The sequence below is a fragment of the Camellia sinensis genome, chromosome 6 (genome assembly GCF_055761805.1).
Source record: "Camellia sinensis isolate YWXY chromosome 6, ASM5576180v1, whole genome shotgun sequence".
NCBI lineage: Eukaryota > Viridiplantae > Streptophyta > Magnoliopsida > Ericales > Theaceae > Camellia > Camellia sinensis.
The window spans coordinates 149,642,973-149,659,895 of record NC_138966.1 but is presented as its reverse complement, the minus strand read 5'-3'; the positions used below and the strand labels follow the sequence as shown (position 1 = coordinate 149,659,895).

Here is a 16,923-nt window from a genome sequence, read left to right as displayed (position 1 = left end):
TTGCAACCTGTTATTTGAAAGGGGAAAAAAAAAAATTATATTTATGTTTAGATATTTTTTAAATATAGAGATTATTTTTTTAAGATTTTTTTTAAAATAATTTAATAATCTCATCAATAATTATTTTTAACATTATATCATTAAAAAAATTTTGAATTTTAAGTTTTGTGTTTAGTTATAAATTTTGAAATTAATTTTTAAATTAAATTTTTAGTAATTTTATATTGTGTATTTGATTATAAATTTTGAAAAATTTATTCAAACCAAACGGAGAATTTTTTTATTTTTATTTTTTATTTTTGGGAAACGAAGCCGATACCAAAAGTGTAGATCCATTCTCTCTTTTTTGCTCTGGTTCGCTCTCAAAGTCGGCGTTACGCTAACCATATGACATAAATTCGATCTAAGCTACTCAGGAAACTCAAATCGCTGTCAGCTATTGATCGTCAAATATTGGTACTTGTCTCTCTTTCTCCGTTTATCAATTTGCTTGCTTTTTATATTTTGAAATTGTTTTTGCCCCAATAGTCTTTGATGAACACAAAATAATCCTCAATTAATCTACTTGAACGATTACTTATCTTCCTAATTGGAAATTATGTACCTGGAATTGCAAATACCGTATCTGGTGGATGGTTAGAAGGGTCTGTGTGAAAGAATAGTCTTTTTTCTATAAATTTCATATACAGAAGGTGCAAGGTTTGACAAGAGCTAGAAGAAAGAGAATTTGCAAACTGGGTAAGTTTCAATGTGTGATTTATGGTGGTTTCTAGTGGAATTTTTAAGGGCTAACTCTTTCTGTTAGTGTAAATGTCATTGAACTATATTTTAATGTTTTAAACTTTATAATGTTGGGTGTTATACAAAGTTTTACAGACACAGTTCTAATATTTTTTTTATATTTAAAAGTACTACATTTCACTCTGGATGAAATGAAACACACAATTGGGTTTTTCGGAAAAAGAATTTGAAATCTACACAAAACCCTTCTTTGGCAAACGTTTTTTTCTTTTTCTTTTTTTGTGGTTTAGGAGTAAACTTCCCAAACTTGTCATCCACCGACTTCGGAATCAACTATCTAATGTTGGTTTAGCCGGAGTAGGACGAGGGGCAAACCTCAGGTGTGTGAATTGACTCCACAACGCACACACTATTTAAGTTAGGGAGTGCAACTATCAGGATTCAACCCCACACCTAAACCTTGGATACAATTCATCCAGCATTTAAAGGACCGTCTTAAGACTACTACACCAAACCCCTAGGAGTTGGCCATGGAGAGTGTAGAACCTGAGACCTCAGGACTCATCCCCCAAAACCTTGCCAAAGTGTCACAACCCCTTGGGTTAACAAACGTGTTTTACTTGAACTAAACCAATGAATGCAATTGATTGCCAATTCAGCGGAACAGAGCGATCCTTATGAAATCGATCTGGTGTTTGGTGTACCACAACTCTTTCATCAATATATTCCTCCAAAACTTAAAGAAATAGTTATAGATTGCAATTCATTATGAAATCAGTTATCTTTTTGCTTAAAAGAACAAAATGGGCGAAAAAGTTACAAAATTGATAGATGTACTGTTCTACATGAAAGTGTACCATATTTTAGGATGTATCCTCGAATGCATTGGTTGCATGGATTCTAGGGTGTTATTATTGTGGTTACTGTGTATGAATTTTGTATAAAACTGTGATATCCACATATTGTGTCATTTAGTTAGTTAAGTTATTACTTCTCATTTATTAAGTATTTACCATATGGAATCCGTTATTGGACACACAAAATCTTTCTTTAATCACTTACATTTATGTTTTTGTTATGCGACAATGATCTCCATATACTTATGCCGTTTGGTCATGTAAATTGTCGACTTATTTTATAAGTTATGAACTGTTTTACATGGACTTTTCTATTTCCCCCCAAAGTAGTTGTGTTCGTCGGATATGACAAAAGTAAGGGTGTGGAATGTGTCCGACACCTGTACTCAATTTAAATACTCGGATCCTCTAATTTTTTATGATGTTTGAGGAAGAAAAAAAACCCTACTTGTTAGTAACAAAACATTCTAGCCTCTCACATGGATGAGAGATAAAAATTTCATATTTTTCCTAATTCAAATATATTTCTATATAAATTATCGCATCTTACATTAGAATATTATACAATATGCAATATATACAAGTGTCTAGCCTCTCACATTTGTTAGTAACAAAACATTTCTAGCTTCTCACATGGATGAAAGATAAAAAATTTATATTTCTATATAATTTTTAATATTTTAAACAAAAATATTATACAATATCTAATATATATGTGTCCATGACGCATCTCCATACTCATACCCAACCCAACTTTTGGATACTTATCCCAATATCCTAAGATTTAGGATTATGAAGATTTGATGCTTGGCCACATACTCACATCCGATTCTCGTACATGAGTCCATGCAACAAAGGTTATGAACTTACAAATGCAAATGTAATGCTTCTTTTGTTTTGTTAGATGTTCTTCTCATTTAGGTTAGCATCTTTGACAATTCTATATGTGTATCTTTTAAACCGCTTTGAGTTTATTTTTCTTTATTTTTTTGTGTATTGTTCAAATGTTGTTAAATAGCACTGATTAATTTATTGCACTTCAATTTGGAAGGTGATTTTTTTTGGGATAACACCAAGGGAGTTCTTCTGTTGGCAACAAGATGGCCTATGAGATAGATGAGCAAAAGAGTAAGCACCATTATTGTTGTGTGCATGTACAAGCACAAGAACAAGCACTAGCACAAATGGATTATTGCATTTCTTAAAATGTTTCATTTGTGTCGTTTCTTTGCTTGAGTTTGCCTCATAAAGAAAGAGCTCTATGATTTTCTTTCAAGACTGTCCTAATAAAGGGCATGCTTGTCATTTAAAAATTATCCACTTCAAGTTTTCTTTCCTTTCCCCTTGTGGTAACAAACACAGGTTAAATGAGATAGAAGAAAGATAGTTTCAGTGCTTGTGTTTTCTGTTGATGAGCTATCCTGATTATATTACTGCACAATATTCCTTTACTTACAATTTGCTTAGAGATGCCACAAACTCATGTCATATATTGATATGTTATTAACTATTTACACTTTTTTTTTTTGCGGGTCTGTCAAAGTTATATTTGGCTTCTAATGTCAAAAATTGTATTCGATCTTGCAGAGGTTGGTTTAGGTCTCATTGGTTTTGGCATATTTTTTTCAATTCTTGGGATAATTCTTTTCTTCGATAGGGGTTTGCTTGCTTTGGGAAATGTAAGTCTTTTTTATAATGGAGATTTTCAGGCTTGATTTGTACCATGAACAGCCGTAACTTTCTAATATTTTTTGCTCGTCATCAGATATTTTGGTTGGCAGGAGTGGCCCTTCTACTAGGTTGGCGTTCTACATTACAGCTATTCACTAGTAGATCAAACTACAAGGTATTAATTTATAGCAGAAAAGGGATGCTAATAAGACAGTTCATTCTTTCAATGAATCTCGTGGTTGCAGATTGGATGTTTGAAAATATTGCTTTCAAGCAAGAACATTTTTGTTTCATTTCCATTGAAATAACTGAAATGTTTCTGTTTCCCAAGAAACTCATATGAATCATTAAAGGAAAACTGAAATTGCAATGCTTTCACCGAAATGCACCGAAACTCGTGAAAACACTACGAAACATCTTGGAACAATGAGTTGTTTCAATACCTATTTGGGATATCTAACAAGAGCTATTAATTTATATTTACCTTGTTTGGTTAAAAGAAAATTTCAGTCAAAGAAAATTCTTAACTTTATTAGAAAATCAGAGAAACTAGAAAGTAGAGGAGGACAAATGTAAATGGACATGGTTAAGTCATTTATTCTATTTCTTTGTTACTATAGGCACTCTTTTTTTTTTTTTTCAGAAATATTATTACGGCTACTTTATTTTCTTTTCTTTTTTTATCCCTACTACTATAATCTGACATTTCTTGTGAACTGTTTTCCCAACTAACCATTTAAGCCCTTTTTGTTTTTTTGTTTTTTTGTTTTTTTTTATGAGTTTCTAATATTAATTGACCTTTATTGAACCTTAATCTTTTTGTTGGGGGTGGGGTGTGGGGGTGGTGTTTGGGAACTTTGAACCATGTTTGCACTACGGACCATCCACACCTTGGGAACCCTTCGACTTTTCTTTACTATAAATATCATTATCATTTTTATTATTGTTATACACTTGTGCTTGATCAGACTGATTTGTTTGACATTAATTAAACAATTCTTGGTTAACAATAACTTTACTTCCAAATTACTTATTTGTGCCCTTTATGTAAAGAGATGTGTAGACCCAAGTAACCTAATCTTCCACCTTAGAGTGGAGGACAATGCTTTGGTTCATGGATTGAAGAATTGGAGCAAATTTGTGGATTTCATAAAATATTAGTTGATGCATGTGTTTAAAATTTTACACCATTGTAAGAATAAGCTACGGCATCTTGATTTATTTTATTATTTTAATTTAACTAATAAGAATAAGATACACAAGTAACTTTCCTTGTCCATTAGGGATAATAATTTTGAAATTCTTAAAAAAAAAATACAGATTATATAAATATCGATGATAAAAGTTATATAATAATATATGCTCTCGATTTCATAAATTTTGAAAGTTGACGCTCTCACTCCCTCTCCCTCTCTCCTACTTTCGTTTGCTGAATTGGTGGCTTAGGTGTAGACCTCAAATATGTCAATTATTTAATTATTGAGTTTGTATAAACATTTATATAGAGTTTAGTTTATGTTTTCAGACATTTCCATAGGTTTTAAAAAAAAAAAAAAGATTTGTGGTTTCTCTTATGTTTCCATAATATTTCTGTCTCCAAGCTTACCAGACCATGCATTGAAATGAAATTTCGATCCTTGTTTCCAATTTTCTTTGAAATGATGTGTTTTTTTAATTATTTTCTTTCTACCCACCTAGAGGCTGGGAAAGCTGGACAGTGGCTTATATGGTTCGTTTTTATGCTAGCTATTACCATTTTGAGATTCTCATCACCAGTGGGTCTGAAATCAGCAATATTTTCCCATTTTTGATTGACCAGCTTTTGTTTTAGTTAACCAATGCCTTATCCAGAATGTGATAAATATATATTTCCCGCCTAATATTGTCTTTTCTCTTGATCAACTATTTATTTGTTAAAATATGTTGGCAGAAAAAATTAAATAAAGACACTAGAACTTGCTGAGCCTGACGTTAATGCTTATCTGAAAGTTGAATTAAAATCACATGCTATTGAAATGGAGATAAATATATCTTAGTTTTCTTCGTTTCACTGTCAGGGTTCTGTGTCATTTCTTCTTGGGCTCTTCTTCATATTTGTTCGTTGGCCAATAGTTGGTATAATCTTGGAGATATATGGCTGTATAGTTCTCTTTGGGTTAGTATTAGTCTTAACTCCTAACATGATGATTTCTTCTGTGTATTATTATGTGAGGTTAATTACACCAAGACTTCTTCAACTATTAGCGAATATCAACTTACCCCCCTGCATCTATGAACCCATATATTTTGACCCCTTAAAACTATAAAAATGTATCACTTTCATTCCCTTCAACCACCTTCGAGAGAAGGGGGGGGGGGGGGTATTTGTTCAGTTTATAGCTGCGGGGGTCAATATGTACATGTTCATATATGAGGGGTGAGGTGATATTCACTAATAGTTGAGGGGGACTTGGTTTTTTAGCCCTTGTTATGTTCCTAGACGTCTAATATTTTTACATGTTCATGTAGTGGTTTTTGGCCATCTGTCAAGGCCTGTCTCTTTCAGATTCCAGTTCTTGGATGGATTCTACAATATCCTGTTCTGGTGAGTTCTGCATTAGCTATTTCTATGTTTATGTCATGTTTATACTTGCCACCCCTTGGGCTATTTTTGTTTTGACAGAAGTCTCCTTCTATTACGTCATATATATTGTATGTACAATATTATGACCAAGTTAGTTTAATTGTATATTTCTCAAGGGGAAATAAAATCTTGTTTAGAGAGGGGAGTAATGGCATAAACAGATGTCTCCTTGAAGCACTAAGCAAAATATTACACATCTAAAGCTACATGAATAAAGATTAGCCTTGCCTCCATTTCCATTGTTACTAAAATAGTAGATATGTTTGATATGAGTTTAGATTCCTCTGATTAGGACACCTATGTACCAGAGACCTGCCAAAACTTGATATACTTGTATATTTTTAAATTTAAAAAAAAAAAAAATTATGGATGGAGGAAAACTTTTACTGGGGAAATTAACTTGTCAAATAAATAAATGGTTGGAAATATGAATTTGTTGCCACCAGCTACATCTTCAAGCTTTTAAATTAGTTTCTTTTGAAAGAAATGTAACAAAGGTGTGATGATTTTCTGCATTTTGTTCTGGTTAGCTATATTTGGATGAAAATTTCTTGTAAAGGAAATGCTTCATGGGTTACATTTTCCAAATGTCCAATTTTCCATCAATTTAGGGACTTCATGTTACATCACCTAGGTGATGGTTACAATATACATCTATAACAAGTTGAGCGTTTTAAATTTAATGTCACAATTGTTGTGCCAATCTATAACTGATGATGTTTTACAATTTCAGCTTCTTGATCGTATGAGGAGCTAGCTTTGGTTGATCGTAGTAATATTTTGGGCTGAATCAAATATTGGGATGGTAATATGCTGATCATCCCCTGCTTTTATCCGGTTGCACAGTTTATGATGACGAAGAATTAAAATAGAAAGTAGTGAAAGCATGCATACTTGTTCTCATGATTTTATACATTGTTTGGGTTGACAGTGGAAGTAGTTGTTAATACCCAGAATTGGGATCATATGATGTTTTTGATGTTCAACCTTCTTATCAGATTCATGTTTGGGAACACTAACTAGTGTAAATAGTAGTTTAGTTGATCTGATAACTCATGCAATGCCATCTCTTTGTGTGCTACATTTCATTTTGCATTTGACAATCTCATGTTTACTGAATGAATGTAATAACATCTATTGTTGTTGTGCTACATGTTATGTCTATCTAAATATTCAATGGAAGGAAATAATCATAGGTAAATTAGTGGGAAGTTTCACAGCATGAACTTTAGTCTCATGATTTTTCTGTTAACTTCTAATATCCCACACACCAAGGCACTGACCAACGAAATGCCATAGCCTCTAACTCTGAGAAAAACTCCCCTCGATCCCCGTTCCGCACCGGGCCATACACTCCTGTGAACACCCAATGGAATTGATCCGCCACACACTGAAACAGAGAAGACACTGAAAAGTTGCCTAATTCCTCCTCTTCCTTCACAACACCCTCGAATCCCAATAGATCAGTACACCACCCGCCATGTACACTGTCAGCAAATGTTGCCATTCTACAAATCTGCCTCTCCAAATTTCACGCACCACTTCTATACCCAACACCTCCATCTTTGTCTCCTGTAAGCACACCACATCAGCTTTCGTACTTCGCAAGACGACCTTCACTACTACCCTTCAATCCCCGCACATTCCAGGACAAAATTTTTAACTTCATTTCAACAACAAAGGATCCCTCCGACATCTCCGTGAATCACGATCAACCCTTGCTCCACCCTGTTCATAATTGATGGAACGCACTAAGTTCCTTAACTCCCGTTTCCTTTTACAACTAGTATCTGCCACTATAACCACTTCTTTACTAGGAGACCCTTTTCGCCACGACGCCTCCACTGCTGAAAATAAACGTAAGGCTTCCTCATCATGTCCTTTGAACAACAGACCCAACAAACTCCCTTCTCCCCAATCAAAACCCTTTCCATAATCCACAACAATGAGAACCCATCACCGATCCTGACCTCCATTCCCCCTGAGCTACCCTATACTTAACAGCCACCACCTTTCTCCACAATCGCTCCGTCTCCCAAGCAAAGTGCCATAGCCATTCCCCAACAACGCTCTATTAAAAGTCACCAAACTCCTTATCCCCAAACCCCCTACCACTTTCGATTGACAAATTCGCCACCAATCAACCAGGTGATAACTATAATCATCACCCCTACTACCTCACAGGAAATCTCTTTGTAACTTCTCAATCCGTCGTGCCACAGACGCCGGAATAACATGCACAGGCATAAAGTATGTCGGGATACTGCTCAATACACTTTTGACCAAAGTCAACCTTCCCCCTTTCGAAAGATATTGCCTCTTCCAATCTGTCAACCGTCGTTGAATCTGCTCCACAACCTGTCCCATACCTCTTTAGCCTTAAACGACGCCCCTAATGGCAAACCCAAATAAGTCACTGGCAAAATGGACACCTTACAATCCAACACCGCCGCTAGCACTGGCAAGCCGTCCACCTTACTCACTGGAATCAGCTTACACTTCCTCAAATTCACCCCGAAGGCCTGAGACAGCCTCGAAACACAACAAAACACACCTCAAGTAACCCAACTGTTCCGCCACCGCCCCACAGAAGATTAGCGCATCATCTACATACAACAAATGGGAAACACTCATAGATGCTCTTGTGGGAGACTCCACCACAAAACCTTCCAGCAAACCTTCATGACCTGCTCTTTCCAACAATTTGTTCAATGCTTCCATCACTAAAATAAACAAAAGTGGCGACAGAGGGTCTCCCTGACGAAGACCTCGATACGTCTGAAAGAACCCCACTGGAGTACCGTTAATCATAATTGACAGCTGCACAGTAGAAATACAGAACTGAATCTAGCGACACTCAGTTTTCCCAAAACCCATACGATCCAAAACATACAAGAGAAACTCTCACCGCACATTGTCGTAGGCCTTCTCTATGTCCAACTTACAAATCACACCAAATTGCCCTTGCCTAATTCGAGAATCCACACACTCATTAGCCACCAAGACTGCATCTAAAATCTGGTCGTTGACGGTGGCGTGTGTGGTATTTGGTCTTTTTTTGTTTGATGTGGCTAGTTTGGTTCGAACGTAATAGGTGCACGTTTCAAGAGATTCATCGCAGTGTTAGTTGGCTTGGGAGTTGTCTTCTGATTGTTTTGTATAGTTGGTTAGAGATAAAAACTGATCTGGACATGTTTGGTTTCTTAGAGTTTTTGGATGAGGTTATATGTTAGAGGGTTTGTTTTGTCTCCTTTGGAGTTCTTGTAATCATCTTGATACTTTCTCAATAAAGTCTACATACTTATTTATCAAAATAAATAAATAAATAAATAAAGTTTGGAAGCTTAAGTCCCATTTTAAAAATTCTAACAATTTTTTTGGACTGTTTTGCCTCTATTTTTGTATGGTCATTTGTTGAAAATGTGATATGCGCACCATAGGCAATCTGACGTGGCAAACTGTTTATTTATTTATTTATTTTTTATGTTTCAAACTTTAAAATCTCATAAATTTCATTGTACATATACCTGTTTTTTTTTTTTTTTTTTATAAAATTTTTATTTGTTTAATCTATTTGTGGAGATCTGGCAAACAATATTCATATTAAACATGAACATTTCACAATTCTGAGTTTAGAACTATGGGATTTTACTTTTCCAAACTATGAAATTTTACAGTTTTAATTTTTCAAACTAAAAAAATTTACAATTTTAATTTCTATTATTATGAAATTTCACACTTTGAAAATTATTTTCCAAATTAAAATTTCACAGTTTTTTTTTATGTTCAAAACTGAAATTTTATCTTGAAAACCAAGACAGTTCACATTCATTGTTTCTAAAACTGTGAAATTTCACAATTTTAAAATGGATACAATTTCAATAATGAACACATGAGAAATGGGACTTGTAAAATTAGTAAAAACATAAAAACTAAAAAAAAATAAAAATAAAAAATAAAAAAAAATTATTGCATTCCATGGTAATATAAAGGTTGAGTTTATCAGCAATATGGCTGAAATAGCCCGCAAATCAACCCAATCAAAACCTCGAGTGGAAGAATTGGCCGAAATTATTAGGTACAATAAGGATATTTTGAAAAGGTGGTTAAAAATTATTTTTTTGATTTCTTAAACTTTTATCACATGTAAGAAGTGATGTGACTTAAAATAAATTAAAAGCTAACTTTTGACTTTTAAGTTATGTTTCTAAAATAGTCCCAAATCAAAGGGTAAAATAGGCATTATAACTTAAATATGACACCATAAATTATTTATTTATTTTCATATGAGTAACTAATACTTTAACAAAATGATAGGCGAATTAAACCTTAAAATGGATCATTGTGCAACTTTGCCATATTCATTTTGTTTGATTCTAATTTTTTGAATTTAATTCTTTAAGAATTGAGTTTTTATTTTTATTTTTATTGAATTCTTTTAATATTTTAAATATATATTTTAAAATTTTTAGATGCACTTACGCTGTATTTGATTAGAAGATTTGGAAAGGAATTTAGAAATAAAAAGAAAAAATACGTAAAATGTGAATAAAATAATTTACATTTCACTTAATTTCATGCACCTTCTCATTTTCTCTTTCCAAATCTTTTTCTAAATTCCCCAACCAAACACTTTGTTAATATAAATACAATTAAAAATTATAATATTTGTAATTTTTTAAAAAAATTTCACTAAATACTAAAAACACAAAATATATTAAAAAATTTTATTAAAAACAAAAAAATGAAAAAAAAAATTATAAAATTGAATTAAAAAATTGCAAATTATTCACTTTATTTGGTTCCTGTTTTTTAGACTCAGTTTTTTGAAAATTTTGGAGTTTTTATTTAGTTATTCACAGAAAACTAGAGAAGTTTTCAAAATTTCATGAGAATACTTTTTGATGTGATAATTTTTTTTTTTAAATGTCTCTCCACCCATGGAGGGAATAGTGAATTTTTTTGAAAACCAAATATTATATATCAATTCGGTTTCTATTTACAGACTTCACTTTTAGGAAATTTTACTTTTTATTTTTTTATTTTTCTTATTTTTTTATTTTCACCGAATTCTTTTAATTTTTAGACACACCTAATATAAATATACATAAAAAGTATAATATTTATGAAAAAATATTTAAAAAATTCACTAAATACCAAAAATATAAAAATATATATATATATAAATTCAATACATTTTTTGTATTTTTGTATATTTATTAATTTTTTAAAACATTTTTTTTACAAATAGTTTACTATTTTGATATATCTAAGAGCAACTCCAACCACACTCTCTACTTTTCACTAGTTAAAGTATAAAAAAAGTACATTTTTTATTTTACTTAAGTACTTTTGCTATTGTGTTCTCCAATCATACTTTTTATTTTAGCTAATCATTTAAACTAACTTAATTAATTTTTAAAATAAAAAAATACTAATTATTGATATTTTACTAATATAAATTTGCAATAATATACAAACATACAAAACCTGTAGAATGAGGAGAAAAAAAATACAAAATACAAAATAAGTTATTCTATAATTCATCAAACAGAATTGAAAGAATATATAAAATTGCTACACACACATATATATATATATATATATAATATAAAATTCCAAATCCAAGACGTAAATATACAAAAATCTAAAATATATACATACATAATTGTTTAGAGAGCCTCTGGAGCTCTTCAATTGTAGCCACCAAAAGAATAGGATGGTAAAGTAGCTAGCCCAATAGATAATCTATTGGAGCTCAAAATTAGACTTACATTGGCTAAAATGCCTAACAAGACTTGTTTAACTATCTCCTTGGAGATGCTCTAAGTAAGATGTATCTAAAAAAAAAATAAAAAATTGTTTAAAATTTAAAAAATATTAACTAAAAACAAAAAATACGAAAAATAAAAAATTTAATTTTCAAAAAATTAAAACCAAACATACATTCATTTTCAAAAATAACTCAAAAAAGTGAAACCTAGCATGTAAAATATATACTTCCTCCGTTCCAAAATATTAGTCCCTTATTCCATTTTTTATTATCCCAAAATATTAGTCCCTCTTAAAAAATCAAGTACAAAAATAATATAAATTTCTTATTTTGTCATTCTTTTAAATTAATAAACAATAAAAAAGTACAATTATGACATTAAGGCCTGGTTTGGCTTATACTATATAAGCCAAAAATCCAAAAAGTTACTCCAAAATCCAAAAACATATCACTATTCACAAAAAAAAAAAAAAATAATTTTTTTCTGGCCAAGTACACACCGAATTGACAACAAGCTAGTTGCTGTGCAGCGGCAGTGCACCTAAATGAAAGGATTGGGTGTGATTTGCACACACACCGCTGTTCGGCCTGTGGGGCCTATCACAGATTTCGTTTTAATAATTTGAACCGTTAAATGTGTAGAACTCATCGAGTACTATATGTCTGAAAAAAATCACATTGATTGGATATCGATAACTATATGATCAAATCAGTTATGTACAACAAATGGATGGTGTTATAATTAATAATTGAAAAATAAATAAGTCTGATCAGATAGCTATCGATGTCCGATTAACGTGATTTTTTATAGATACATAGTGTTCGACGAGTTACACACATTGAACGGTTCAGATTATTAAAACGGGACCTGTGATAACCCTCACAGGCCAAACAAAACCGTCCAGCGCTTTGTACAAAAATTAGGCAATAATTTCCATAGCCAATTCACTCCAGCCTTATACGGCGGGGGACTCTCACTAATCGTCTCTTACACACTTTTTTTTTATACAATATTTTAAGACACATTTTTTCATAAAAAGCTAAAAAGTTAACCCAAACCTCTATATTTTTTTCTCAACTTTTTTAGTCCAAAAAGACAAAAAGTACACTTTTTTAGAACACCCTAAACCAGTCATATTTCCAAAAAATATACTATCAAAAAGATAATTTTGAAAAATTAACTTTTTTTTAAATGTAATAATTATACTATTAAAAAAAAGTTAAATTCTCAAAAAAAAAAAAAAAAGAAGAAGAAAAAAAGACCATTCTTTTGGGAGAGACGGGTACATAAAATTCCGTAGGAGTACTTTTAATGTGCTATTTTATTTATTTATTTATTTTTGTAATTGTCTCTCCATCTATGAAAAGAAATTTGAATTTGCAATAGTGAATTTTTTTTTTTTGAAAACCAAACAGATACCCATTTGAAAATATAATTTTCAAATCACTTTTTGAAAAAATAACTCAAAAAATTGTGAAACCTTGAAGGGAGCTAAATGCAAATGATCCAAATTACACGCAAAAAGGATGAGCTGCTGCCACCTTTCAACCAGGAAACGGCTGCCATGGCATCCCATTCCCCCAATTTCCATCCACACATCCCATTCCATTCCATTCCTCACTAATTTGACAAAAATTGAATTTTCTTCTGAATCATCACCATGGCCATGTGGGTCTCAACCCTCAAGAACCTCAGATGCTGCGCCGTGATCACGGGCCTCTCGAACGTAGTCGTGATCCTTATCGGTGCCATTTTGATCAAACTCGTGTACCCAGATTGTGGCCACAAAGATATTCTTCCTTTTGTTGTGATTTTGTTGGGTTGTTGCATTAAAATCTTCATCATGATCCGTACCGGCATTGCTCAACAAGCCACCGCCACGATGATCCTCAATCGTCCCTCCCAGAGCGCCGTACTCGACGCCGTTATACGCCATGAGAGACGGGTATCAATTTGCTTTTTTTTTTTTTTTTTTTGGTTCTTTGGTTTTTTCATATCAATTGACTCAAATGTATGTACGTATGTATGTATGTGTATGAATTGCTATCAATTTTGTTGGCTAGGGTTTCCCTTGTGAATAATGGAGCCCCAATTTGGTGGGTTTTTATCATTTTTGGACTTTAGTAGTTTATATAAGTTATATTTGCAATATTTGAGATTTCAATTTGTGGGTCGTGGTAAGCTTGGAAGTTGGATCAATATGGCAGTTTATATAACTTATATTTATTTGGCATTCTAGTGACTTGCCTAGAATATTCTAGCTTTTGGTTTTAGATTGTGAGTCATATCAATTGGGAAAGCATCATCATGATATTCCTTTTGCTTCCCGGGCAATAAACGTAAGTGGAGTCCTTTTATGTCAGTTGATTCAGATGTTTGGGGTCCTGGTTGTGTCACTTAAAAATTGGGATTTCAATTTTTTGTCACTTACGGAGAGATGGGGTTTTGTATGGGTGTACAAATGTGGCAAGGTTTTGTGGATCGTTCTAAGTTTATGAAATTAGATATTAAAGAAGGTTCTGGTTATCGGTAATAAAGAGTTGAGATTTAGGAGGAGAAGAAGAAGAAAGAGAAGAGTCTAGGAATCTCTCCTTATGCATCACACCTACGCTAGAATCGTGTACATAATTTTCAAAGAGTAATTGATGGAGAATCTTTTTAAAACTAGTTATTTATTGAATTGGAAGAATTACATAATTGTATATGGACTCTTAATTCTAATACAATTTGAATCATGTCTTTGGAAACTTGTAATCTTTGACTAATAAAACCCCTATTAACCTGATAGAGAGCATATATCAATGCCCAATAATATATCAATTCTGAATTATATGAATTTAAGAGGTCATGAGTCATGTTTTCACTGTGTAAAATTTTCCTCAAAATTCACTCCCCAGGACCACTGTGGCACTGTCCTACAATAGAATGAAGTTATATTGTTTTTCTTGATGAAACAGATCAGGTATAAGAGATGGCTTTTGTGGACTCGTTTTTTAATGCTTACTACAGTGCTGCAGTTTCTGGCAACAACTTTCCTCATGCTCATTGTGGCTAAACACGTGCATCAAAGAGGAGCATCAAGTAACTGTGTATTAGGTAATTGGTGGTCCTTCTTCCGGTTCTCCTTGCCTTGAAGTAGGCCTACTACTTATTTTGTTTCACTCTCTGCAACATCTAAACTATATTATGTCATATAGTACTCTCTTCTTCTTACATAATATCATATAGAAATGGAGTTGGAGATGATCTGATTATCTCTCTCTTTAGTGGTGATTTTTCTTTGACTAGTCAAGGGACATTTGCTGTTGACATCAATCTACTACTTTATTTTGTTGTCTTGATCCAGTTATGTTTTGGCTGAACTCATAAATGTAGTAGCATTAAACATGAGCTCCCTTGCTTCAACACTAATTTTAATCTGCCTTGTTTTGTGTGTTGCCCTCATGTTTCATGACAAATGAGTTCCATTTTGCATTAATTTCCACTAGGCACTATGTTGGTTCCTTACTCATCTATTGGTTATTCTTCCTTGCTTTAGTTTCTTTGCTACCAAATCTCGTCTCTAGTCTCTGGCTGTGGTAAACAGTATGTTCAATAGGATGGAAGGGTCCTGCTGTGCTGCTGCTAAAGGTTGAGTGGTCGGTTTTGAATGAACATGTTCATTTCTATAAACTTGTTATTCCAACTTATTACCAAGTCAGGACTTTGTTATAAAAATTTGGGCAAATTACATATACACCCCTCGAGGTTTGGCTAAATTACAAATGCCCCCCTGAGGTTTGAGAAATTACGAATTCCCCCCTGAATGCTATATTTGCATAAGAAATTAGGGGGTAATTTGTTATGAAATATAAACCTCAGGGGGCAAATTGTTATAAAAATACAAACCTCAGGGGGCGGGATGTAATTTCCGAAACCTCAGGGGTGTATCTGTAATTTAGCCAAACCTCGAGGGGTGTATATGTAATTTGCCCTAAAAATTTTGTTATATAAGAGAACATTGGTAGGCATTTATGGCAAGAGAGACGATTAACTTGTGCTGATCCTGTCAAATCTTGTTCAGTAGGGTGGAGTGGGGTAGTGCTTTAATTCTTCCTCTTATGCTCTTTAAAGGTATGATAATAGAGTGTTTAAGTGTGTTAAGCAACCCAAAAATTAAATTCAAAAGAAAGAATTTTTATTTCTCTAGAGTCATTTTCAAAGGAAAACAGGTTTTTCAAAAAATGAAATTGAACAGCATAATTATGTGAAAGATACTATAGTGGAAAAATACTAGTTTTGATCTAATTTAATAGTAACTTCCATCTTGGTCCTTCAAAACAGAGATGGGTTCGGGGGGATTCGATGTTTAGAGTATGTTGCCCTTGCAATGCTAAACTCCCTGCTTCTGTCAATGTTTATAATTTTTCAATGGATCTAACTTGGTTTAATACTGTTAAAAATGAATTTTGGAATAATATGGTTTTTTAGGAGATTGACATGCGCTTTCAAGGGATCAAATCAATTGGATGTAGTTTTATTGAAAGCATGATTGTCTGTCTTACTAAACAAGGTGTGAGAAGACAATGTATGTGGGGTTGGAAAATATTTCGGATGCAATTCCATGAAAATGATAAGTGATGTGCAAGAAAGTAATAATATGCTAGAAATGGCGTATGCTACAATATAGTTTATGTTGGAAATGGTGTTTCGAAAACTTTGTAACATGCTAGAAATTTTGAAGCAATAATATGCTAGAAAAGAAAAACCTACAAGGGATATCATGTATGATTTTTAGATGCACAAGTTATATTGAGTTGGAAATGACATATGAGATGATGCAGGACAACAATATGCTTAAAGTAGCCTGCAAAATGGTGCAATGCAATATTATACTAAAATGAGATGCAAAACAATGTGTGTTGTGCTTTCAGTTTTTTATTTTATTTTATTTTTATTTTTTGGAAAATACAAAACAATTGTTTTGTTTTCGTGTTTTTGGAAACAGAAGTTAGTTGTTTTCAGTAAAATTTTCCAAAACAGTTTTCGGAAACAATTTACCAAACATGCTCATTAGGGGTGTTTGTGGTTCGGATTTGGACAGTTTGCGGATTGGTTTGGACTTGTTCGCATCTATGCAGTTTGGTAAAAAGATAACCCGTAACCGTCCGCAATGCAGTTTGCGGTTTGTGCGGATAGGGTTTGCGGATGTGCGGGCGGTTTGCGGATTGGACTTTTTTCTTCAAAAATTTATTTTTGAGCCTTATTTTTTTCTCAT

The 16,923-nt window shown here is 32.7% G+C and overlaps 2 protein-coding genes across 9 annotated transcripts in view; both read left to right on the top strand.

Moving 5' to 3' along the window:
- The first annotated feature begins 255 nt into the window (after positions 1-255).
- Positions 256-7,043, top strand: LOC114305354 (Got1/Sft2-like vescicle transport protein family). 4 transcript variants are annotated; one of them, XM_082872695.1, is made up of 8 exons: positions 276-456; positions 690-738; positions 2,650-2,726; positions 3,186-3,277; positions 3,364-3,444; positions 5,327-5,424; positions 5,778-5,853; positions 6,626-7,043. In XM_082872695.1, exons 3-8 carry the CDS (start codon positions 2,699-2,701, stop codon positions 6,647-6,649), a joined length of 399 nt encoding a protein of 132 aa, XP_082728821.1. In that variant the 5' UTR covers positions 276-456; positions 690-738; positions 2,650-2,698; the 3' UTR covers positions 6,650-7,043. The 4 variants fall into 4 exon arrangements, with proteins under 4 accessions (XP_028106237.1, XP_082728821.1, XP_028106239.1 ...); XM_028250438.2 differs by having other exon boundaries at positions 286-456; positions 641-738; XM_082872696.1 differs by having other exon boundaries at positions 326-456; positions 644-738.
- Positions 7,044-13,101: 6,058 nt separating this feature from the next.
- The window catches only part of LOC114305352 (lipase class 3 family protein), a 49,649-nt gene continuing 45,827 nt past the window's right edge, over positions 13,102-16,923 (top strand). For 4 of the 5 annotated variants that reach the window (XR_014331300.1, XR_014331299.1, XM_028250433.2 and 1 more), the window contains exons 1-2: positions 13,102-13,611; positions 14,624-14,762. Coding sequence is in view for 3 of the 5 variants with exons in the window: in XM_028250433.2 (XP_028106234.2) it covers positions 13,327-13,611; positions 14,624-14,762 (424 nt within the window). In the remaining 2 variants the exon portion in view is untranslated. The remainder of the gene's footprint in view (positions 13,612-14,623; positions 14,763-16,923) is intronic. The other variant, XM_028250434.2, reaches the window with a different exon arrangement.

Excerpts from the sequence above, each read along its gene's own strand:
- LOC114305354 (XM_028250436.2), top strand. The coding sequence starts at position 2,699 with ATGGCCTATGAGATAGATGAGCAAAAGA. Across the intron at positions 3,445-5,326 it reads CTAGTAGATCAAACTACAAG|GGTTCTGTGTCATTTCTTCT; the intron begins GTATTAATTTAT and ends TTTCACTGTCAG. Across the intron at positions 5,425-5,777 it reads GGCTGTATAGTTCTCTTTGG|TGGTTTTTGGCCATCTGTCA; the intron begins GTTAGTATTAGT and ends ATGTTCATGTAG.